Source organism: Brassica oleracea, chromosome C4 (assembly GCF_000695525.1).
Source record: "Brassica oleracea var. oleracea cultivar TO1000 chromosome C4, BOL, whole genome shotgun sequence".
Classification (NCBI taxonomy): Eukaryota; Viridiplantae; Streptophyta; class Magnoliopsida; order Brassicales; family Brassicaceae; genus Brassica; species Brassica oleracea.
The window spans coordinates 36,173,413-36,183,406 of record NC_027751.1 but is presented as its reverse complement, the minus strand read 5'-3'; the positions used below and the strand labels follow the sequence as shown (position 1 = coordinate 36,183,406).

At 33.9% G+C, this 9,994-nt stretch overlaps 2 protein-coding genes across 2 annotated transcripts in view; both read left to right on the top strand.

Annotated features, from left to right (window-relative positions):
• LOC106338774 overlaps positions 1-2,035 on the top strand; it is a 6,456-nt gene extending 4,421 nt beyond the window's left edge. Inside the window, exon 4 of the mRNA XM_013777674.1 lies at positions 1,988-2,035. Coding sequence (XP_013633128.1) covers positions 1,988-2,035 — 48 coding nt within the window. The remainder of the gene's footprint in view (positions 1-1,987) is intronic.
• A 3,310-nt stretch (positions 2,036-5,345) lies between these two features.
• On the top strand, positions 5,346-7,739 carry LOC106337052 (RHOMBOID-like protein 9, chloroplastic). The gene is made up of 7 exons (XM_013776070.1): positions 5,346-5,511; positions 5,793-6,177; positions 6,272-6,413; positions 6,492-6,657; positions 6,844-7,014; positions 7,105-7,259; positions 7,332-7,739. The coding sequence occupies exons 2-7, from the start codon at positions 5,811-5,813 to the stop codon at positions 7,585-7,587; spliced, it is 1,257 nt and encodes a 418-aa protein (XP_013631524.1). The 5' UTR covers positions 5,346-5,511; positions 5,793-5,810; the 3' UTR covers positions 7,588-7,739.
• The last annotated feature ends 2,255 nt before the right edge of the window (positions 7,740-9,994 follow it).

Below are 9,994 nucleotides of genomic sequence, written 5' to 3'. Positions count from 1 at the left end.
TCTGCACGCACAGTCCAGTTGCACAATGCATCCTTACATCGAATATACCACCATTTTCTCGTGGATTTGATAACAGTGTAATCGAAATTATTCTTCATCGCCAAAATTTCCATTGTTGCCTTCAGAACCCCTTTACTTGTGAAAATTTGATCCTTCTTCACGAAGTCTCCTCTCCAAGCTCGACCATCCTTATCACTGTCTCCATTGTTTTGACAAAGTTCAATGTTTTCACTCCTTAAAGCACCGCAACCATCCGTTCTTTTAACAAAAGACTCTTTTGACGGCTTGACAAACTCTGCTCGATTTATCTCAGGAACTTCTTCATCCTCAACATTACTTGAATCACAAGGCTCCTTATTCAAATCGATATTGACTCGTTCCTTTTGATTTACACCAGAAACAGAGAACATCACACACAAGGTAGTAGACGATTCCCTCTTTGCATAGCCCACAAAATTAGATGCTTGCCGATCATTGGTGATAATAATTGGAGGATTCCCTTTTTGATTCAACAACGAATAACTGAACTCGGCATTAATGGCATTATGGTCCACCCCATAATCCTCACACACCGTTATCTTGAGCTGCTTCAACGTAGTAGTAATTGCTAATGTTACCATTCGACCACGCTTTTCTTTGTCTACCACGAAACTCCAGTCATCACCGCGACTACACATTCATTCACCCGATTTGACATAGATTAGAACCATGTTGTATTGATAGAGAAAAGAGAGATGATTATGTCGATGAAGAAGAGAGAAACACAAAGAACGACGACAAAAGATCGTGGGAGAAGGAGAAAAACGTGGGAGAAAATATTCTTGGAGATATTTAGGGAAGATTTAGTTTAGATTTAGGAAACATCTTTAACCGATTATGGAAGTTTCCATATTTTTCGGATTTCCTGTAGAATGTATAACCTATGTAAGTCAGAATACAGTAGAGTAGATGTGAAACATATTCTTCCTAGGCGCCACATAAGGTAAAAGACAGACCATATCATGGCTCCAAATATAGATAGGGTATATCAACGCATTGTGGCTATATGTCGTTATCAAGCTAAAGGTATAAGAAAGACATCTTTCTTGATTATAACGTAACGTAACCTAGCTTTGGTTAGAATATATAAGAAAAGATAGGTCACGTTGTATACCAAAGATATATCTATGTATAAACATTAGTAGCCGATTTCTAGACTAAGTAGATGACTAGAATGAGTATTGTAACTGTAGCTAGAAGATGAAATAAAATATGATTCATTTAAAAAAAACAATTTAAACATATATATTGTCATACTTATGTTTCCAATAGTTTTGATATTTTTTAACATTTTTAAAATTCAGTTTACTATTTTTTCCATAAAAAAAGGGTAAAATATGTCCAGAATTGTCCAAAATATCAGAAATCCTATTGTGACAAATAAAAGTTCAAAGTGTCACATTTTTCCAATTTTCCCATTAATTAAAACAACCACATATGATAATCATCATTAGTCTATAAATAGTCCTAACAAAGTAGGTTGTTGAGTTTCATTTCTCTAGAATGGTTTGGATTTTTGATAGAAATAAATAATTTAACTAAAATATATGCATAAAGCGTAACGTTTAATTTTGATTTTAAAAATTGTAGGCTTTTCGTATATGTCAGATCACGAAGTCTGCACAGTCAAAATATCCATGAGAGAATTGAGTTATGAAATTTGGAAAATGAGCAATCCAAAGAGTTAATAATTCAACCATCATTGAGTTAATACAATCACTATTTTAAAAGAGGAGTAGTTCAAACCGATGACGGTATAGGATTGAGAAATATTTGGTGTCGACTACAAGAAGATCTGCTGCGTGTTTGCAGTTACTGTGAATGTTTCTTGATGCTTTTAAATCCTTATGTGATATATTGCAATCTAATTATGGTTTACAACATACTCTAAATGTCAGCATTGAAGAGAGTGTGACAATGTTTCTGTGAATTTGTGGGCACAATGAAGTTCAGAGGGATGATGGATTATGGTTCAGACGGACGCAGGAGACAGTAAATAGAATTTTGTTGAATTTCTTAGAGAGACTGAGTTACTTGCTTGTGATTGTGCCATGACTCCAAAAAGACAAGAAGTACGTCGAATTCTTGAAAGACTGCAAATGAACGAAATATATTGGCCATATTTCAGTGGATTTGTAGGAGCTATGGATGTACATGGAATGTATTGGAATCGACATGATAGGAGATCCTTTATGATCATGGCAATATGTGACCTAAATATGTTGTTTACATATGTTTGGAATGGAGCACCTAGATCATGTCACAATACATCCGTTGGCACAATGTCACAAGAAAGTGAATCTGAATTTTATTTTCCTCTGGTAGACAAGTATTATGTTGTTGATTCGGGGTATTCAAATAAACGAGGTTTTTTGGCTCCTTATAGATCTTCACGGAATAGGGTTATTAGGTATCACATGTCTTATTTCAACAATGGTCCTTCTCCAACGAATAAACAAGAATTGTTTAATCGATGTCATGTATCTTTATGTTCTGTTACTGAAAGGACATTTGGATTTTGGAAGAAGAAATTGAGGATTTTTTTATGATTTTTGAGATATGATATTCATGTTCAAACATAATGGAAACTGCTACAATGAGACTACATAATTTTATCAGAATTTCAAATTATTTTGATGATAATTTGTTGAAGTAATGGAACACACAAATATCATAGGTGAAGATTCTGAAAATGATCTAAATTATATGGACACAACAAATATGGCTAATGGAGAGCATATGACAAATATTAAAAATAATATTGCATATATATTATGGGAAAATCAAAATACTTTTTATTATATTATCTTAACTTCTTTTATGTATTATTTAATATTCTATATTTTGAGTTTTGGTTATAAGTTTTATCATTTAAACATATGATATACATTATTTGAACTGCTTTTAACATTCTCAACTGTTGATATGCTTGATATTCACTTATGTCATTTAATATACATGATTCACACTACCTCACTTAAATTACATGATCTGAACTACTATTCGAAACTTAATATAGATTTTTTTGTCAGAAAATTTTTGTATTATAAGAAGAAACGAAATGAATCAAATATATATGGAATAGGTATATCTTAATATACAAAGTAGAAGAGTATCTTCTCTTGCGATACCACATTATCTATCTGATCTTGGAGCGAGCCATGTCAGCAGTGAGAGGACGAGTTTGCTTTCCCAGTTTGTGCAAGTAAACATCTACTAAGGGGCTTCGTCAGAACTTATGAAATGTGTATGATTTATAAATTACAAAATATGTAGGCCCATTAAACCCACACGTATGAAAGGTTATCATATGTAACGTTTTCCGTCAACCTTTACACTCGGAAACCCTAGCTGTATCACTTCTCCTCCTCATTGATTCGACTAAGAAACATATGGAGTTATGGCACTCAGTTAACGACGCTCACTAGATGATCTGCAACAGCTCTTTACTTCCTGACAGCCACTCCGATTGACTATATATATACATTGTCAAAGCGTTCACATAGATCTAGTTTTTCAGTCGCGTTTTTTTTTTGGCCAAAATAATATAGAATGGATATAAGAAAGTTTCAATAACCAGAGAAATCACGTCATCAAAATCTATAAAGGAAAGTTCTAATAACTAGAGCTTTTTTAGGGGAAATCATAGCTTCTGATTTCTCTGACTGTTTTTTATGTGAATTTGGCAAGCTTACGTACTCAGAGGTTAGAACAAGTTCTAAATTGTTCAATTACTGCTGTAAAAGTCTTAAAGAAAATTTACTCTTCCGCTCATTCCAAAATTTTGTGGATCCAAAGGTGATCGTTCCAAATGAGCTTAAATCCAAAATTTGTGGGAGGTAAGCACGTCGACTCCGTGTTGTATGATATTTCATCTCCAGCTATTGACATCTATGTTAATAATTTTTATTCCTCAAAACGTTCGCCTCATTTTGAACGCAACCTCAAGGATCCGTTACTATTTCGATAGCGAGAGTAACACATGTAAGGTGGTGTTTGCTTTGCATTCTTTTTTTAATTTGTAAAGACTATTAATTGCACGTATACGCGGAGTATCTAGGGGAGTGAAGGTGGGTCGGCCCCTACTGCTACAAAATATGGAAGGGTGAAAAAGATTGAATCCTTAGCAATGTGAGTGGGAGAACAGATAATTCAAGTTTGAGTGTGTTTAAGTGTTTAAAATTAGATGTTAAGTAATAGACTCTGATACTACATAATTGACAAGAAAACAACAAAATGGATTTGATTATATTGAATATCGTATGCGGCATTGTATAAAAAGAAGACAGTAAGTGAAGCCCTAAAAGGAAGAAGACAATATATTTACAAATATGTCAATAATGGGAAAAAAAAGTAAAAACAAAAAAAGAGCTAAAGTGGGCTCGACGTCGTGACTTCCTCATTATAATTATCTTATAGTAGGGGTGTGCGTTCGGGTTTGGGTCGGGTATTTCGTATTTTCGGGTATTTCTCGGTATAGAGGTGTATAACCCGTTCGGGTATTTCTATACTTCGGGTCGGGTTCGGGTATTTTTAGTTCGGATTCGGTTATTTTGGATCGGGTTCGGATATTTAGATTTTGAAAAAAAAAATTTCATTTCTCAAATTTCTTGTGTTTAAAAATATAACTTTCACTTAACTAAATTTTATTTTTAATAGATTGAATGGTTAATAGATTTGGACATAACATTTTGAAACTAAAAAGACATTAATTTGGTTATTGTTTTTAAATTTTGGATGTAATTTTTTGTTAATTCTTGAAATAAAAAGTTTGTCATGCATTTTAAGTGAGTAACAAATTATTTTTTCCTTAGTATCAATATAAATATTTTATATAAAATGAGAGATGTAAACTAGAAATATAAGGTTAATTATACATATGTTCGGTTATCTTCGGATATTCATTCGGGTTCAGATATTACCCATTCGGATTCGGATATCCAATATCTCCTAATTCAATACTCATTCAGATATTTTGCTACTTCGGTTCGGGTTTTTCGGATCGGGTTCAGATGCGGTTTCAAATATCGGATAGAGTCTTCACCCCTACCTTATAGAAACCACCAGACCAAGTTGTATTTTTTTATTTTTCTCGTAAACATGTTCATAATATATATTTGTACCTGAAAGCTAGAAAATACTTAAAACTAAGCTCCGATTAATTCCTTCATATTTGGTTAACTCGCTAGTAATTCCGAAGATGGATTATTACAGAGAGCAAACAAAAGGTCAACTTACTTGTGACACGTGACATGGGAGTCAGTGGTGTTCAAACAATTAAAATATCTTTAAAAAGCGAACGAAAACCATTAACTAAACTATTTGTTTTCATTTTGTCTCAATCTCCTCTTCTGAGCTCTTCCAAAAACGTAATTTTCGTTTCCTCCTTAGAACACCCACTTATCATCCTCCTCGCAACCACAATCTTCATCATCTTGCGGTCTGAGCTACGCAATCCTTTCTTCTTCCAAGGTAAATCCAGTCACTTTCTTGGATTCGGATTGTGATTCTTCCCGTTTCTTATTTCTAAGACCTGATTTGGTAGTCGTTGCTCTGATAGTAATAATAAAGTTATGCCCTTATGTTGTTTGATTAAATGCCCAAGTGAGAGTCGAATCCATCCAAATCTCTGTTGAATCCATCTAATATAGGCTTTTGGATTCTCGAAACTTCAAATTGCTTTGCAACTTGCCCTTTTGTCATATTTGTGGTAAAAATCTAATCTTTTTGTACATGTTACTCTAAATGCACAGATTCGGAGCTTTTTTATAATGGCGCTGTTACCTCTTCACCATGAGTTCCCCTGTAAAGATCATGTCTTTCAGCATGGGACTTCAACTCGGCATAGCAGAGGACAAGTGTTGTTTGATACGAATGGTTCCAGACGTTGTTTTTCTTCGTTTGCAAGGACCTTCCCTTATTGTCTTTCATCAAGAGGAAAGCTGTGCTTGGTTAGGGCGTCATCAGAGACCAAGATCATCAAGGAGAGACTTAAGCTGTTAGATTCTTATTTTGGGAAACTTCAAGACGACGATGAGAAGAAGCCCTCTATCTCAACGGGTGATGATGAGAAAGCTAAGCTCAATGCGGAGACGGAGTTAGAATCTTTGAGCGTTTATCTTGACAAGCAACAACAAGGTACAAGAATAATAACAACATCTTCTTGAAATACCTGTTTTGTTCCTTTATCTTGTTAATTACGCACTTACTTTACTGCTTCATTGACCATTAGATGCGGTGATAAAACCAGAAGGAGATTCAGCAGCAAGCAAACTGAGAAAGGCGGATATCAAAAGTAATAATTCTAGTCCTTTCCAGCAGCTCGATGATGATGATGAGGATCAAGGAGAAGATACGTTGAACTTCTATGCTGTGTAAGAACTCTTTCTTATTCACACTTCTTCTAAGATGTAACACATGTTCTTGTTAAAATTCTTTTTTTCTTAACGCAGGAGCATATTAGCAGCCATAAACGTCGGAGTGTGTCTGTTTGAAGCAGCGGCTCCAGTGAGGAATAACGAAATGGGACTCTTATCGCTTCCGTTGCTCTATGGAGCAAAGATAAACGATCTAATCGTCGCTGGAGAATGGTGGAGGCTGCTCACACCCATGTTTCTGGTACAAGAACAACAAATTGGGTCTGTTCTCCCATTCTTTGATGTGTATCAGAGACACACTTGACAGGAACAGCTTATTGAAGTGTCAAATCCAATAGTATATATTGCTTAAGTTTCTTCAGTTCTTGATGGCTTGGTTTCATGTTTTTTTGTCTCTGAAACACTTCATCTTACACACTTTTTGCAGCATTCTGGAATCCCTCACGTAGCACTTAGCTCATGGGCTCTGCTTACCTTTGGACCAAAAGTGTGCCGTGACTATGGGATATTCAAGTTTTGTCTGATTTACATTCTCGGAGGAGTCTCTGGTAATTTCATGAGCTTTCTTCTTACTCCAGATCCTACTGTTGGTGGAACTGTAAGCTAACTAAAACTTCTCCCTTTAATGTTACTAAAGTGATTTGTTCCTAACTCTCAGAGCCGTCCATTCGTATATTGATTGATGCAGGGACCAGCATTTGCGTTAATAGGAGCTTGGCTTGTGGACCAATCTCAGAACAAGGAGATGATCAAAAGAGATGAGTATGAGGATTTGTTTCAGAAGGCCATTGTAATGACAGGGCTTGGTCTCATATTAAGCCATTTCGGTCCTATAGATGACTGGTAAGCTTTCAATATATATCATCTTATGAAAAGGATACTGTGTTTTTGGTTCTAACATGCGAGTCATGACAGGACAAATCTGGGAGCACTTGTAGCTGGGATCGTGTATGGGTTCTTCACTTGTCCAGTGCTTCAACTTGGAAGAGGAAGTGAAAGACCTGAAGGGATTGTGACTGTTGGACGGGAGAAACAGAATAGCGGTGATCCATGTAAATCGTTTCTTGTGTTCGTAGTCTTTGTTGCGGTTCTCGTGACTTGTGTGCTAGTCCTTGGGGATGGACCGTTGGACTTCCCTACGTATGATGATGTTGTCTACTCTCTCATTTAGTGTAGCATCATCAAGACAACAACTATAAGGTCTTGTGTGTGTGTGTGTACTTATGTAAATGACAAGTTGAATTTCTGTATTGGTAAACAAGGAGAGAGCTCTTTGGTTTGGGGTATAGCACAATGAGAAAACTATACTAAACTATTCTCACATTTTGGTTTGGTTTGGTTTATATTTATATATCTCAAAGTTTATCTACTATTTTGATGCAATTATGTTGAAATCCTTGGGATTTTCATCCATGGCTTTTGAATCTGATTTCCTTCAGTTGGTAAACTTATTAATGATTATTGAAAAACTTATTAATGATGTCGAAGATTGGTCTAGCATGGCTTTCTGAATGATTAATTTGCTCATATTCGTTTCTCTTTTCTTCTATTGAATGTAAATCAAATAAATGTATGCGCAAATCTCTTTTCAAAAAAAAAAAAAAAACTTGAATAAGAAACTCTATTTTCTTTCATGTAAACTTTTCGATTTCTCTGGGTAGCTTCCATGGCTAAACATGTTCTAGTTGATTTAATAAAATATGGTATTTGCGGTCGAGAAAAAAGATTGAAATCCAAAGCCTTTTTCTTATAGCCAGTTCTCAGTTTATGTTTTAAAAATATACTAGATTTTGACTCGCGCTTAAAAAGCGCGGATTTTTCTTTGGATTTTAAACAAGATTTGTGAATTAGTATTTTAAAATTGTTTTCTAATATCATGTTAAAAAGTCATATTATATTGAAGAAAATTTTTCTTAAAATTATATAATTTACCAATTAGTTTATTTAAGATTTTGTATACATGATCTTATATAACTCTCTCTTAGGCCTAGACATTTACCAGACCCGGAAATTAAACCGAAATATAGGTATTATTTGGGTTTCGATCCATGGTAAAGTACATATTTTTCTGGATCCGCGGATCCTTGTTCGAGTCCGGATCCTACCCGAGGGTTGATTAGTACCCGAAGTACTTGAAATATTTTGTGTAAATTAGGTATATTTAGATATTTTGAGGTATTATATATACTTTTTAATTTTGGGTTCATATTTCCGATTACGGGTTTCGGGCAAAATTCCATATTTAAAAAACATATTTCGGGTATTGAAAAAATTTGGGTATTTTTTCGGTTCCTCTGGTCAGATTTTAGGTAAATTTAGGGGTCTTTTAGGTATTTAAATATTTTTTGTATTTATTTGATTTTTCAGGTTTTTTGGTGTTTTGGTATTTTTTAGGTTTTTGGGTACTTCGAATTTTTCGGGTCTTAAATACCTAAACCAATCCATTCCCATTTTTTTAACACATCCAGTCCTGTTACATATCCAAAAATTATAGGTGTTTTACAGGTATTTGAATTATGAATCCGAACATATCTGAACCTGAAAGAACCGACCTGGACACATACCAGAAATTTTCAAATACCTAGTTATGTCCAGATTTTTAGGATTAGAAGAACTCATACCAGAAAGAAACCGATCCGTACCCGACTCGAATGCCCTAACCTACTCTTTGATTATTTTTGTGTGCATTTTATAAGACCTTAAGATTTATTTAGCAGATTTTTTTGGCTAATTTAATTGTATAGATTTGTAAGGTTTTTAATAGTTTTTAAATTTATCTTAAATAACATTTTTTATTATAATTTTTTTATAGAGAATAATTTAATGTAAAATATATAATTTTGTTTTTAACAGGTGGTTACTTAAGTTTTTTTTATTAAATTTGATTTTGTAAAATATTTGGAATAACGTATGATATATGTTAACTTTTAAATAAGTTTCAAAATATATTAATTGGTTTAGAAGTCGATAGTATAGGAATGATATTGTTTTGGTTCGTGGGTTAGTCAACCAAAATAGTTGTATTATTAGCAAATTGTCCAAGTAAGATTACCATAATATTTGATATAAATAATATGGTTAACTCACTAAAAGAAAGGAGTAAAAGTTGGTATATACGGTGTAATGTTATAGACTAACATTTTGTTACAAAAATATAAGGTAATACCAAAAAATAGATAAGTCTAGTGAAGGAGTCCAAACAACCTTTCATAGGTTGATTTTTTAGAACTCTTTCCTTTTTAATAGTATTGATTAGGCATGGGCGTTCGGGTACCCGTTGGCATTCGGGTCGGGTTTTTCGGGTTTTCGGATTTTCGGGTTTACGCTTCTAGGTCCCATACTAAAATTTTATTAGTACGGGTCGGGTTCGGATAATAACACTTCGGGTTCGGTTCAAAATTGTATTGCATCATAAAACCCATAAAGTAATCATATATCGTACGGATTCGGGTTATATCGGTTCGGTTCGGATATAACCAAAGTAAAAAACAAATTTTTTGAAGTAAAACATAAAGAAAAACATCTAAATTAAATAAAAATTAATCTATCACATATAAAATTGATAAAATAACAATAAA